Source organism: Euleptes europaea, chromosome 21, assembly GCF_029931775.1.
Source record: "Euleptes europaea isolate rEulEur1 chromosome 21, rEulEur1.hap1, whole genome shotgun sequence".
Classification (NCBI taxonomy): domain Eukaryota; kingdom Metazoa; phylum Chordata; class Lepidosauria; order Squamata; family Sphaerodactylidae; genus Euleptes; species Euleptes europaea.
Window position 1 is genome coordinate 1,160,721 of NC_079332.1, and position 15,020 is coordinate 1,175,740.

Below are 15,020 nucleotides of genomic sequence, written 5' to 3' on the forward strand. Positions count from 1 at the left end.
TTCAGTTTGGACGGATGCTGGCGAGGTGGCTCGTGGTCCTTGCAAGCCGTGGGTTCCTTTCAGACTGGAAAGGAACCCACTGGCGCGTGCACCGGCTCGCTCTGTGCGGCCCCGCCCGCCTCCCAGCTGGCCGTCGGGGTGGGGAACGCTACGCCGTCCCGACGGGCACCCGCCCAGCCGGCATTCGCTCCATAAGACGCACGGACATTTCCCCTCACTTTTGAGGAGGGAAAAAAGCGTCTTATGGAGCGAAAAATACGGTATACAAATGTCAACGTCTTCCTTGCCAGTAAAAGGGGTGGGAGGGAACACACAGTGACAAGCTTTGGAAGCAGGGGTGGGGGCCAGACTGAGGGCTGAAGCAGCATTGCCGTCCTTTTGTGATGCAGATTGCAAAGTCAGGCAGAAGCGCCACCCTCCCCTCCTGGTACCTTTGGCAGAGAAAAGAGTTCCACAGATGAAAGGGCATTTATGACCTGGACCGTGTTGAGTCTTTGTACTTATTGACTTAAGAAGAAGAAGAGGAGTTGTTTTTTATATGCTGACTTTCTCCACCACTTAAGGAAGAATCAAACCGGCTTACAATCGTCTTCCCTTCCCCTCCCCACAACTGACACCTGGGTGAGGTAGGTGGGGCCGAGAGAGCTCTGAGAGAGCTGTAACTAGCTCAAGGTCACACACACACAGCCTACCTCACAGGGCTGTTGTGAGGATAAAATGGAGGAGAGGAGAACAATGTACGCTGCTTTGGTTCCCCATTGGGGAGAAAAGGGGGATATAGATAAAGTAAATAAATAAATACAAATGCATTTTCCGCCAAGCGCCTGATAGCAACCAGGCAGCAGTTTTTGTGCCTACTGGCTTTTCTAAGTTAACTTTAAGGGCAGCTCCATGCAGAGTCCATTGCAGTAGTGCAGCCTTGAAATATCCATAACATGGATCTATTATTATGGATTTTAGTAATGAATACATTTTTTTCTTCAGTGGATCCAATGGACTGTCCTCGTATTGCACTGCCAAAAAAACACACGCATGCCTCACTGTTGTTCTACCCCCTAAAGAGGGAAAAGGGAGCTCTTGGGGGAGGTTGTGTTGGCACCCCCTTTTGGCAACCCAGCGTGTTTTTCTAGGGCCACGGTGGTAGGTCGGGGCCCAGAGCCCTGCCAAGCAGTTCAGGCTGCTGAAGCGATGCCCGTTTTTTTGGAGCCCTGGCAAATTAGTTCCGCACAGATGCTCCTGTTTGTCCGGTCGTGCACAGAGTGCGCGTTTGTGGCTTATTGTCGTTTGCAGACTCCAGGCAATAATTGTGCTAATTGTGCCGGAAACACCCCTCCTTGGAACATAATCGTATGCGTTTGGAATAGGCCTGTGGAGTCAAGCCCTTGGGTGCCAAGCACAGCTGTCCTTGTGGGGAAGCAGCCTTTACGGTCCGTCTAGCGTGGAATTACCCACTCTGATGGGCAGCTGCTCTCCAGGGTGGGAGGCGAAGAAAATGGCTTTTCTAACGTTTGTTGCCAGAGATCCTTTTAATTTGGAAGTGCCGGGGATTGAACCTGTGACGCCCTGCATTATGCACCTCTTTCCTGCTGGCTTTGGCAGGGGCTGGACCACTGCTTGCTGGTTACCCCACGGCGAAAGCAATAATTAGTTCCCGTCCCCTGTTGCGTTGATCGTTCCAAATGCCAGCATGAAGTGAACTCGTCCTCCGAGTCAGTACCAGAAAGAAAAATTTGTTGTGGTGCAAATTAAAGGCCACCCCAAGGTCTTTGTGTCCGTTTTTGGAAAGAGGCCAGATCAGTTATTCTGCTCTATCAGCCCTTCCAGGAAGCGGGGAGAGGGGAGTCTGTTTGAGCAGCTTCCTTTGTGACCGAATCTCTTTATATCTAATTTGTGCAGCTAATTTTTGAGTGTTTGTATGTGTATTGAAACAGGAAAATGTAGCCTTGCTCTTCCAGGTGTCGAGTGGCAGGGGAAAGAGAGTGCTTGCAAGAGAGAAAGAGAGAGAGAGAAAGAGAGAAAGAGAGCTCTCCAGGGCCCGGCAAGTACACCTTTTTCTGTGCAAACTCTTGCGTGTGGCAGACGGTGCTTTTGCGAGCACCCATGTGTGCAGGAGTGGCTCATGACAGATTGGAGCATCGGTGACGAACACCGCTTGTGCGCTGGACCTGGGCCAGCGCTTCAGGGTTGCCGGTTATTAGTTGCCATGTGGAAATGTTCCTCTGATGCACCCAGTCGCCATGGTGGCAGGCCGTGAGGGAAGTGGGGGATCTCTGCCCGCTTCTACCTGGGCTGCTGAATCCGCAGCCAGAGGGCACATTCGACAACCCGAGGTCAGCACGACCCATCGGGCGCTTCGCCTCGTGGAAGCTCGGAGAAGCGAACTCTTCTTGTCGATAAAGAAAGCAAGTCTCTGAGTCTCTCTCTCTCTCTGTGGGCTTGCTTTGGCTGCAGCTGCTGAAGCCAGGGAAGGGTCTTGAGTGGCAGGCACTGCCCGTCAGAGCAGAGCAGCGTGGTGTGGGGCAGACAGGCCGAGCGCTCTGCTCTGTCGGCCAAGCGAGGGTGGAAAGACAGAGCTCGGGGGACCCAGGGCAGGCCCCGCTGGCGCACAGGCTTCATTCTCCCTGCCAATCACAGGCACTGATGTGCCTCTCGGAGGGCAAGGCTGAGGCTGCTCGCTAGTGGTAAAATAAAGGGGAGGGGACAAATTGCTGCGGCCACCCATATGTTTAAGTAGAGGCTTATCTAGTGATAACTGCCCCCTCCTACACACAAGGCGCCCCTTTCCAAATAGCTCAAGGGAGTTAAGACATTTTGAGAATATTGGATTCTGCCCTCCCACCTCCACCCGCTCCACCGTGCACAATATGCCGGCGACAGTTTTTGGCAATTTTATGCCGTGCGTGATTGTCAGACAGACAAGGTAGCTGCCGCCCAGTAAATTCCTGCAGCCAGTTTTATGGACGAGACAGCAAACTCCTTGAAAGAGCTCTCATTTGTCTCTCTCCTGTCTGTAAATCGATTCCTTGGCGGGGTGTGCGGGTGTGTGTGTGATCAGCCGCAGGCAAGTTCTGCGGCTAATGAAGCTGGCGTGCTCTTCTTTTTTTTTGAACATTTCCTATTTTTGGTAACTTTTCGGCTGGGCCAGATCCCCCTGGTGTTGGAGAGCCCCCCCCCCCAGCAGATTAAACCCACAGACCAGGATAAATTCTTAAAGGCTTCCCGTACCGTGGATTTTCCCTTCGCAAGTCAGGAGTGTCGAGCAGCAGCGAAGCCGCGGATGGCTTCGGAGTGGCGGGGATTAAATCCCCGGTATCTGCGCTCCCTCTTGGAAGCTCTGCGAAAGACTCCACACCCATCTGTCAGCGGCCTGTTTTGGAAGGCGGAGAGCTTTGAAACCAGCCTGCCTCCAGCCATTCGAAAGCGGAACCTGGAGATGGATGTAATATTAAACAGAGCTCACAACGAGTCCCTCTGAGCCCAGCGTCTCCTTGGCTCGCCTGCCAAAATGACAGACGTTCTTCTTGGCAACTGACTGAACTATTTCTCCCCCACCCCCAATTACTTTCAAAAGCTCTGCCTGCGCGTCCCTGGGCTTCTCCATTCTTTCATCCATGCCCTTGTTAAAAATGGATTGTGGGTGGTTTTGTTTCTGTTTTGACATGCTCTGGGGATGGGAGGGGGAGGCTTCTTGGCGACAGCGTGGCAGGCCAGCGGATCAGCGCTGGGCACAGCCAGCTTGCGTTACCAGGACTTCCCCAGTTTTCCTAGTGCAGGGGTCTCGTTCGCTCCCAATTCCTCCAAGGTAGCAAATGTGGTTTTCCCTGCCTCCGTTTTATCTCTACCACAACCTTTGCCGGAAAGATGGTGATCGGCCTGTATGGTTGTTTACCATACAGATCTCCAGCTGATAAAGATCTCTTCACCTGGGGGAAATGGCCGCTTTGGCAATTGGGCTCTCTGGCATTGGAGTCCCTTTCCTCTCCAAACCTTCTCAGGCTCCGCCCCCAAAATCTCCAGGTATTTTCCAACCTGGAGCTGGCAACCTAGTGTGCCAGTTTGCCGGCAATTCACCTGGAATTTGGCTTTTCGTTCTGGAGAACTTGCTTTGAAAACCCAGGGTGCTTTCCGGGCCTGGGATGAACGCAGCTGTGTAGATGGGCGGCCTCCGGCAAAATCGGCAAGACGCCTCCTCATATGATCATATGAAGCTGCCTTATACTGAAACAGACCCTCGGTCCATCAAAGTCAGGGTTGTCTACTCAGACCGGCATCTCTCCAGGGTCTCAGGCAGAGAGGTCTTTCCTGCCTGGTCCCTTCAACTGGAGATGCCAAGGTCAGACCCTGGGACCTTCTGCATGCCAAGCAGATGCTCTACCACTGAGCCACGGCCCCTCCCTTTCTTTATTTCATAGAATCACAGCCCCTCTCCAGTCATGTTCCTGGTTCCCATTTGCTCCCCGACAACTGTCTACACACAGCTCAGCGCAAACATCTCATTTGCAAGAGGGAGATTTTTCAGCCATACGGTGCGTCTCCTTCCCATTGCCACGACAGGCAGGCTCGTTTGGGGGAAAAAGAATTAATTAGCTGTTGACACTTGGAGGCTCCTTGTGGTCCCAAGTGGAACGCTTTCCCTGAGCAGGGAATGTGAATGGCAGTCAGGGGAGAGAGTGGGTCTCAAGCGCAGGGCAGGCCTTCTGCCGAACCGTGGCCCTGCGGGGGTGTCTTAATCCACCCTTTTTCTGCATGCCTGGGTTGCCGAAGTAAGCATCTGGACCATATGCGCTTTTCTCAGCAGAGGGCTGAACACAGAGAGAGTTCCCTTAGGGCAGGGTGTTCAAACCAGCGGCCTTTTAAAGCATATTTTGTGAGAATGCATGCATTCATTGTATTCAGTTTGTAGCCTGGCCTCTCGTGGGGGCTCTGGAAGACTGGGAAAGATGCGGGTTTCTCCTCCATATCCCTGGCCACCAAATGCCCGCTTGAGAATGAATACAGCAGGCTGTTTCTGGCAGGTACATAATGTCAGAGTTTGAGAAGAAGAGAAGAAGAAGGGTTGGTTTTTATACACCGACTCTCTACCACTTAAGGGACTCAAACGGGCTTAAAATCACCTTTCCTGCCCCCCTCCTCACAGCAGACCCCCTGTGAGGCAGGTGGGGGCTGAGAGAGCTCTAAGAGATCTGTGACTAGCCCAAAGTCACCCAGCTGGCTTCATGTGTAGGAGTGGGGAAACAAATCCAGTTCACCAGATTAGCCTCCGCCGCTCAAGTGGAGGAGTGGGGAGTCAAACCCGGTTCTCCAGATCAGAGTCCATCGTGCCAAACCACCGCTCTTAACCGCTACATCACGGTGGAGAATGCCAGCGTGGAGAAGCGTGCCTATCTGAGCGAAGGTGCCAACCTCTTTCCACACACAGATGCTGAACGTGGTCATGGTGGAATGGAGAGATGGAGCTGGGATCTTGGAGTGGCCTCAGAGAGCACTGAATTGCCCTCTCCTGGCTGGCTCATTTCATTGGCGTCATTTATACCCCACCTTTACTCCTCAACGGGGGCCCGAAGCAGCTTTCGTCCTGTTCCTTGCTCCAAGCCAGTCTGTTGCCCCAGAAGGTCGGACCAGAACCAACGGGTTGAAATTAAATAAAAAAAGTTTCTATCTAGACATTAGGAAGAATTTCCTAACAGTTAGAGTGGTTCCTCGGTGGAACAGGCTTCCTCGGGAGGTGGTGGGCTCTCCTTCCCTGGAGGTTTTTAAGCAGAGGCTAGATAGCCATCTGTCAGCAATGCTGATTCTATGACCTTAGGAAGAATTTTCTAACAGTTAGAGCTGTTCCTCGGTGGAACAGGCTTCCTCGGGAGGTGGTGGGCTCTCCTTCCCTGGAGGTTTTTAAGCAGAGGCTAGATAGCCATCTGTCAGCAATGCTGATTCTATGACCTTAGGAAGAATTTTCTAACAGTTAGAGCTGTTCCTCGGTGGAACAGGCTTCCTCGGGAGGTGGTGGGCTCTCCTTCCCTGGAGGTTTTTAAGCAGAGGCTAGATGGCCATCTGTCAGCAATGCTGATTCTATGACCTTAGCCAGATGATGAGAGGGAGGGCACCTTGGCCATCTTCTGGGCATGCAGTAGGGGTCACTGGGTGTGTGTGTGGGGAGGTCGTTGTGAATTTCTTGCATTGTGCAGGGGGTTGGACTAGATGACCCTGGTGGTCCCTTCCAACTCTATGATTCTATGTTTTGTACCGGGGTGGGGAGAGGGAGGGAAGGGAGAAACCAGGAGCAGAACCAGCGATCGCATCCGATCTTGTAGGATATTCCGCAAGAATTAAATTGCAAACGAGACTAATGCCCCTAATTAAAGCCATTATCGAACAGAGGTAATAAGCAGGCGCTGCTCGGCGGTCGCCGTGCCTCCCCGTGTTTAAGTCATCTCACGCTGCCTGCTGGCTTTGTGTGGGAGCGTACAGCTCCTAATTGCTCGTCCCTAGGGGGGGCTGAGCCCTGTGTACACGGAAGGCATAAGAAGTGTGTGTGTGTGGGGGGGGAGCACAGTACGCACTCCAAACTCCTGCATGCTGGAAAGAAGCCTCTCTTTGTGCGGAGTGCTTAGCTGGAGTGCTTGCTGTGACAGGAGCGGTGGTAATAGCTACTTCGGCATTTAAATGTTCACTGAAACACTTGAAGCTGTCTGCCCTTCCATAATTCGCCGACCCCCGGGGATTTAGGAAGAGCGGGCTGTGGAAATATGAGCATTGTCTCTGTCATGACTCGGCCTTCCATCCTTCTGAGGTTGGTAAAATGAGGACCCAGCTTGCTAGGGGTAAAGGGAAGACGACTGGGGAAGGCACTGGCAAACCACCTTGTAAAACAAAGTCTGCCTAGGAAACGTCGGGATCTGACGTCACCCCATGGGTCAGGAATGACCCGGTTCTTGCACAGGGGACCTTTTCCGTTTATATTTATTTTTAAACATTTGGTTCTTGCCATTAGTTTTAGAGCTATGTAAAGTTTTGCCTGGTTTTTAATAGTGTCTACAGACGTTTCCCGCCCCCCAATGCGATACTTTTAATACATGCTGCTGTTTTAAAACGAGCTAAATGCTAGTTATCTAATTGATATTTAGATGCATGGATGTTCTAACGTGATAGTGAGAACTGCTTTATATGGAGAGTGGAGGCTAGGTTTTCTAAATCCCTCTATCTGAAGGAAGAGAGGGGGTGGCGTAACGCTTCCAGCACAGATTAAGCAGTGGAGATTGGCTGAACGTTGCCTGTGTTGTCTTGAACGTGATGCTTTTCAGAGGGAGCCAGTTCATATGAACAGCTGTAGACTGTCCAGTGTGGAATAATCATGTCCCCAGTCCAAAGAGAGGCATTAGAAGTGAATCCGGGGCAGGGGTTTATACCCTGACAAGAGGCCGGGTCTGCTCTGTCCCCTCCCAGGATTTCCAGAACATGAGCTGGGAACTGGTACCCATTTTCTGCTGCTCTCCAGATCTTTTCCATTTCAGATACTGTGCATACAAAGATGGTTCTCTCCTTCCCATCTCAAAAATGTCTCTTTAGCACCATCTTGTGTTGAAATCCCATCTTGGATGTAAACAATTCTGGCTGCTTCTACTGACAATTTTTCACATGTTTTTCAAATAGCGCAATCGATATGTGGAGGCAGTGGGATGCAGTGGGATTCATAATTTTAATCGTTAAGTGACAAAGCGTGGATGAAAATATTTGGCAGCGCCGGCGGGAGGAACGCCAGGCCTGGGATTGGTAAAGCCAGTGGAGGGAGACAGGGCTGCATGGAGGAGCGTGGGTCCTCCCTGGCCCTGGGGGCAGGGGGCATGTAACTCCAGGAAGATCCCTTCATTACAGATGAGCTGCCACACACGAAGCCACACAGAAGGGGAAAAGGGCTTCTTGGCGTGTCTCTATGGTAGATGGAAAGCCAGAGAGCAGAAGCTGCTTTTCACAAGACAGAAGCTCAGTCACCACCGTGTGAATTGGTGCCGCGGGCCGTTTGCCTGGTGCCTAACCTTTATCCCCCCGTGTCCTGTCCTTGTTTCTGTTTTCTCTGCTAGGCCTGGCTGACAGAAATTCAAGAGTATGCGAAGCAAGACGTGGTTCTGATGCTTCTGGGAAACAAGGTGAGGCGGGTGAGCATGGGACGGATCCAGACCAGGAGATGCCCCAACACCTCGGTGGCACCAAGGGAGGCTATTTGTGGGAGGGGTGTGTGAGGCTCTTTCCCATGGTGACTTTGCTGGGGAGTGGGCTGGCGGTTCTCTCGTGCACTGGCCTTGCAGCCGGCTTGGATCAGCAGCACTAGAGGCGTCCAGGAGGCGTGGGGTCTTGCACCGAGCGTGCAACCCAAGAACGGGTGGATGGTCCGCTCCCCAACGCTGTCGCTTTCTTGTTGCTCCTAGGTGGACTCTACTCAAGAGCGAGTGGTGAAGCGAGAAGATGGGGAGAAATTAGCCAAGGTATGGGGTGCCTGCTGCCACCCAGGGTTGGGTGTACTCATCACGGCCACAAACGGAGATTCTGCTCCAAGAAAAGATTGTTTCTGGGAAGAGCTGGACTCCTTCCAAGAGCATCAAATAGGCTTTCTTTTTATATAGTCAAGTTTATTAATACGGTCGACTGACCAATCACATGCCAACACATCAAAATTTCGACACAATAGTTTTGCACCGCAGAATCAGACTGCCCATACATATAAAGGTGTAAGGTCAATAAAAGCAACCCCTGGTTAAAATTATCACATTAAAATTGATAAAATTGTAAAATATTTGTAACAATCATTCTCTAATAAAGCTCTGCGTATTTTAATAGCAACAGTGCAGAACTTGGCAGTTTGGAGCATAAGTTGAGGGCCTTCTCCTAATAGGAGCTTCTTTGCCAAAAGCTCAATTGACTCGTCAGGGAATTTACCAAGTAGGGGGGAAATAAGCTTTGATCTAACTTTGTGGTAGAATGGGCAACATATCAGTGCATGTTCGATGGTTTCAGTGTCCCCTTCTTTTTATATATCATTTATTGTCTTTCTGCCAGAGCCACGCTGGGCAAGAAGGCCATCTCCCCATCTCTGTGGCGAAAAGCACAGAGGTTTCTCAAAGGGAAGCGTGAGACCTGTTTCAATCTTTCATGGATTTCCCTACACGCACACAATGCCTTTGGTCCACGCTTATCCTTTGGGTTCCCTGTGGGGGTGGAGAACATGGGTAACTCTGAGGGCTTACAGGTCAGTCAGCCAGATGACGTTCTGTTCCTTTAGTTATGCTGTTGATTAAGGGGAAGAAAAGCCCTGGAGGAGGCAAACAAGACTTCATTGAGGTATCTGGATACACGGAGCCCCTGGTGTGTCCGGACTGTAATTTGTTCAGGCCTCTCCAGAGAGTGTGTATTGAGGAAAGGCAGCTTCTGACGCTTGTCTTGTTGGACAGGAATATGGAGTGCCCTTCATGGAGACCAGTGCCAAGAGCGGCTTGAACGTGGACCTGGCCTTCACAGCCATTGCCAAGTAAGCAGCTCTCTGTGGGCTTTCCTTCACACACGGAGGTTTTTAAGCAGAGGCTAGATGGCCATCTGTCAGCCATGCTGATTCTATGACCTTAGGCAGATGATGAGAGGGAGGGCACCTTGGCCGTCTTCTGGGCATGGAATAGGTGTCACTGGGTGTGTGTGGGGGGAAGGCAGTTGTGAATTTCCTGCATTGTGCAGGGTGTTGGACTAGATGACCCTGATGGTCCCTTCCAACTCTATGATTCTATGACTCAGTTGACCTCTTGCATCCCGTTTGCAGGGAGCTGAAGCACCGATCGATGAAACTGCCCAATGAGCCCCGGTTTAAACTGCACGACTATGTCAAGAAGGAAGTCAAAGGCCCCGGCTGCTGCAGGTCATAAGCGCAAGCACTTTCCTGTGTGCTTTGCCCTCCGCAGGGGGGTGGGGGGGTGCGCACCCCTTGTACAGAGACTCGCAACAAGCATCCCTTTTGTTGTGCCGGATCCATCCATATGCTGCTCCGCTCACCCCCTCCCTGCCTCCCCGCTGCGGAAAGTCCATGTCTCTCCTGCATCTCCGTTCCATCTCCGTTCGTGTCTCCCGGTGAATAGGGCAGCGGGAAGCTTGGAGGTGCAGGTGGAAGCCGGTGTATTTTTCCCGGGGGGGTGGGGGTCAGCTCTGGCGAAATGGCTCAAACATGAATCAGTTGGAGGGAAGTAAATTGAGCCACCGGCTGGCCCCAGCAGGAGGTGGGGAATGGAAAACCATGGCCCGCTCTTGCAAAGGCCATGAGAATGGGAGTTGCGTCAGCACACGAGGGCTCACACAGACCCCATTCGCGCCTGCAGCACTTATGGATCCTACCTCCTTGTTCCTTCCGTGTTGTTGTGGGTCAGTGTCTGGGTGGGAGGTGTCCCAGTCCCTCCAGGCCTCGATCCCCCACCACTTCTGGAGGTTTGGGTTTGTGCCTCGATTGCCCCACATGCAGACCTGGTGGCTCTGCCCTTCCGGGGCTTTTTGTTGTTCTCAAAGACCAGCGTGGGCCAGTAGGCTTAGCTAAGCGTAGTGTGGTATGCGTGCTATGCTTGACAAGTTGTGTTACCCACACGGGTTTACTGTCATCCGAGCGGGGGAGGCGGTTGCTGTTCTCCACCGTGTTTTTTTGCTAGCCCTCCTCTGTCTGGAGAAGAAAACATTCCGTCTCGTTTCCTTCACGGCTCTTTTTGCCACTGGAATTTCTATTGCTTCACCCCAGAGTGCAGACGCTTTGGGTGTTTCTGTGGTGTGCGCGTGTGGCTTTTTTTGTAGAAAGATGTGCAACACCAAGAGAGCTTTTTATATATATACACTGGAGAGTTCCGTGCTCATTTCAAATAGGGGTTTGTCCCCCCTCAGGCCTTCGCTGTGATTCCCACAGCCGCTCTTGGAAGCATGTCGTGTGGCGGGCGGGCTTTCCTTGAGCGTTGCACCAAGAAATCCCAGCAGTTGCCATGTTTGCTGGAGGCACATTCTGGATCCTGATGTGCAGCAGGATGTGGGAGAGGAGACAGCACCCCTTCACCCTGGAAGGAAGGAGCAGCAACAGCTCCCCGCAAGCAGAAAAGTAGCGCTGCAGGGGGGATGGCAGGGCTAGGGCCCTTCCTTCCTGAGGCAGTAGTTTTCTTTGAGGGGAGAATTAAGGAATGGGCACTTTTGGCCAGAGGATTAAAAGGATGGTCTTGGAGCTGGCTTGGGTTTGTGTGTTTGTAGGAACGCTGTCCCTGGCAGGCACCCCCCATCACTAGGACTTTTGGCTCTTGAGTGGCAAGATGTCTTCTGTTCCTTGCTGGGGTCTGCATAGCAAACTGGTCAGCCATCTCTGGCTCAGTAACCAGATGCACTCCTTCCCCCCCCCCGCCTCTCTCAGCCTTAGCCCCTTGAGACGGGGGTGGGGAGGAGATCTCAGCCCCCCTTGCAGGGCTCTTGGAAGTAGGGAGATTGCCTGCCAAGATCTTTGCAGCCTCTGCCTTCTCTCTCCCTGTTGGCGTTTATTTATGCTTGCTGTAGTTTTCTTCTTTAAAAAGCTGCTGCGTCCTGCTGGTTGTTTTTCTTAACGTGCCCCCAAACCAGCTTTCAGACAGAATGTGCATGTTGTCTGTGCCCAGTTCAAAGGGTAAAAGCCGCACCTGTGTGGCCGGGACCCAGATGGGCTTTTAGATTTTGTATCTTGCCTCGGAAAAGGCAGCAGTAGTGGCTGCTCCCTCCCCCCGCCCCGGCCGTGTCGCTTTGCTTCCGCAACACCCCTTTCGGGAGGGACGCATGGACGCCTGCCTGCCTGGACGCAGCTGCTGTTTTCGAGACAGGCCGTTCCTGCCCTCTAGCGATGGAAACCTGTCCGAGCACACAGCCCCTTCGAACAGTGTTACACGTACACCAACAACGCTGGCTCTCTTTATAGTTTTTTCCCCCTGTTCCTCTTAATAAAAGATTTTTTAAAATAACGGTGTTTGCCTGTGTCATGTGCTCCAGCCTCCACAAAGCAAATCAAAAGTTTATCAAAGCAACGGTTCCCTACTACCAGTCGCCATTTCAAAGGTGGCCTTTAACAAAATGGGAGTGTTTCCTTCTGCTAATTTGTTTCCCCTTCAGAAATAGCACACCTCGAGAGTTGAAATTCACACACGTGAAGCTGCCTTATACTGCATCAGACCATAAACCTACTGTGAGAGGCCTGTGGCACTAGAAAATGAACTGGGGCATAAGAACATAAGAAAGGCCCTGCTGGATCAGACCAAGGCCCATCAAGTCCAGCAGTCTGTTCACACAGTGGCCAACCAGGTGCCTCCAGGAAGCCCCACAAGCAAGAAGACTGCAGCAGCATTGGCCTGCCTGTGTTCCACAGCACCTAATATATTCGGCATGCTCCTCTGATCCTGGAGAGGATAGGTATGCATCATGACTAGTAGCCATTTTTACTAGTAGCCATGGATAGCCCTATCCTCCATGAACATGTCCACTCCCCTCTTAAAGCCTTCCAAGTTGGCTGCCATGACCACATCCTGGGGCAGGGAGTTCCACAATTTAACTATGTGTTGTGTGAAAAAATACTTCCTTTTATCTGTTTTGGATCTCTCACCCTCCAGCTTCAGCAGATGACCCCACATTCTGGTATTATGAGAGGGAGGAAAGCTTCTCCCTGTCCAATCTCTCCACACCATGCATAATTTTATAGACCTCTGTCATGCCTCCCCTTACCCTCCTTGTTTCCAAGCTAAACAGCCCTAAGTGTTTTAACCGCTCCTCACAGGGCAGTTGCTCTAGTCCCCTGATCATTTTGGTTGCTCTTTTCTGCCCCTTCTCAAGCTCTGCAATATCCCTTTTTAGGTGTGGTGACCAGAACGTTACCCAATACTCCAAGTGCAGTCTCACCAATTTGTACAGGGGCAGTATGACAGCAGCATGCACAAGGAGCTGTTTTGGGTTTCACCGCCTGGGATGATGACTGCATTTGAGCAACCGTTCTCCACCACGCTCACGGCACCTGGAAACAGAGAGGGGTCGGTGTGTTTCTGCTTGAAAAAACAGATCCGCGTTCTGTCTCTATGTTATCACACAGAATCTGGCGTTGTTACATTTTTTTCGTCAGCTCATGATTTTGCTGAGATTTACTGATGCCTCTGTCACTTTCCCTGGATACATGGATCTTCTGACTGGAGCTGCACGGTGTCAGTTATTTCAGCCTAGAAGTTAATTAGCTCACTCTTCACACATTCTGCACTTAACACACACATATAAGAAAACCAGAAAAGTGGGGAGAGGGTTAAGTGCCATGGCAAATCGTCAATGTTACTTCCCCTACTGGGGAGGAAAGGCACAGGTAGGCACTGTTTAGTGCAATCTTAAACAGCGTTCCACCCATGGAAGTCAACGGGCCGAGAAGGGTGTGACTCTGGATTATATTGCATAGCCCACAGGTCAGTTTCTGCAGAGTGGCAAGGCCTTCACACCTTGCTAGCATGCTGGAATTACAACTCGTCTCCGGGCCCAGGGTGCATTATTCGCCCTGCTCCAGGGCATTGACTCCCCAGCCTGGGATTGCCACTGGTCTCCAAACTACACAGATCAGTTCCCCAGGAGAAAACAGCCGCTTTGGATGGTGGACTCAGTAGTGTTATACCCTGCTGAGATCCCTTCCCAGATCCCCACTCTCCACCCCCAAATCTCCAGGAATTTCCCAGTTCGGAGTTGGCAACCCTAAGCAGCAGAAAAGTCACCTTAAGGAATGAAAAATGATCAGTGTTCGTAAAAGATTTACGAAGGCTCATGAAAGTAAAGAATAATAAGGGTTATTATTATCGATAATAATAATAACAACCCTCATCAAAGTAAAGAATAATAATTAGGGAGCCCCCAGATGCGTTTTCCCAGCCAAACTACAAAACCCACACGTGGAGAAAAACAGCAAAGGGTCTGAGGGGCGGGCTCTCACAACCCCGCCCCCTCCTCCCTTGAGCCAATCGTATCCTGGTATGATTGGCGACGCAGCCCAATCGCCTCTCACAACGCCTGGTGGTCAGCCTCCTAGATTACTCCCGCCCTCTTTCCTCACGCCCGTTTCCTTCTTTTTGATTGGACGAAGGCCGATGATTTGATTTTTGACGCCGCTTGAGGGGGGCGACTTTCCCCCGCCCCGATCGACGGCAGCCAATCCCCAGCAGGCTAACTGACGAGGCGGGAGAGGCCGGAGGCCGACGGGCTGGCGCGGGCGCTTTCGGGAGTTGTAGTCCGCGGCTGCTGGGAGGGGAATAGGAGCCGGCCCAGGCGCGGACTACGACTCCCGGCGCCCCGCGCGGCCCGGCGTCGCTTCCGCTCCGGCTAGGCCCGGACCGGGCTGTGAGGGAACCGGCGGCGGGTCGGCGTTGGGCCCGGAGGAGGGGGACGATGGGACGCCGGACGCCCCCTCCGCGGCCCGCAGGTGAGCCCTGGAAGGGAGGGGAGCGGGAGAAGAGGGCGGCCGTCAGGGCCTCGCGGGCGGCGGGAGAATAATGCCGTTCCCTCCGCCTGAGAGGGGGGGGACCCAATAGGGAGCCCCCCCACCGGAGGGGGTGTCGGTTTTAAGCACTTTTCTTGCCCCCCCCCAAAAAAAAAATATGGGTGTGAGGGAAGACACCCCTGTGATTGACGGTAATGATACGTAGGGTTCCCAGTTCCGGGTTGGGAAATCCCCGGAGTCTTGGGGAGGGACCCAAGGTTGGGTGGAGGAAGGCGACATAACGCGATATAGGAATGCATTCATTTTAAGGCCCTTATATCCGGGTTAAAACATCTAGGGGAAAAAAATGATTAAAAAAAACAAGGCTCGGTGACAACTAGTAGGTTGATGAAACTTTTAACTGCACGTGATTCGGCCAACTGGCCAGTGGTCAGATAAAAAACCCATATAATGCGCACACAAACAATATACACAGTCACAATATATAGACAGAACTATAAATATACAGACAATATACAAAGGTATCACAATGTATAGACAGAATTAT

The 15,020-nt window shown here is 52.0% G+C and overlaps 1 protein-coding gene across 1 annotated transcript in view; it reads left to right on the forward strand.

The window, feature by feature from the left end:
• Positions 1-9,934, forward strand: part of RAB26 (RAB26, member RAS oncogene family) — a 69,510-nt gene extending 59,576 nt beyond the window's left edge. Inside the window, exons 6-9 of the mRNA XM_056866313.1 lie at positions 8,076-8,141; positions 8,421-8,477; positions 9,441-9,517; positions 9,800-9,934. Of these exons, the coding sequence (XP_056722291.1) occupies positions 8,076-8,141; positions 8,421-8,477; positions 9,441-9,517; positions 9,800-9,902 (303 nt within the window). The 3' untranslated portion in view covers positions 9,903-9,934. The remainder of the gene's footprint in view (positions 1-8,075; positions 8,142-8,420; positions 8,478-9,440; positions 9,518-9,799) is intronic.
• Positions 9,935-15,020: the final 5,086 nt, after the last annotated feature.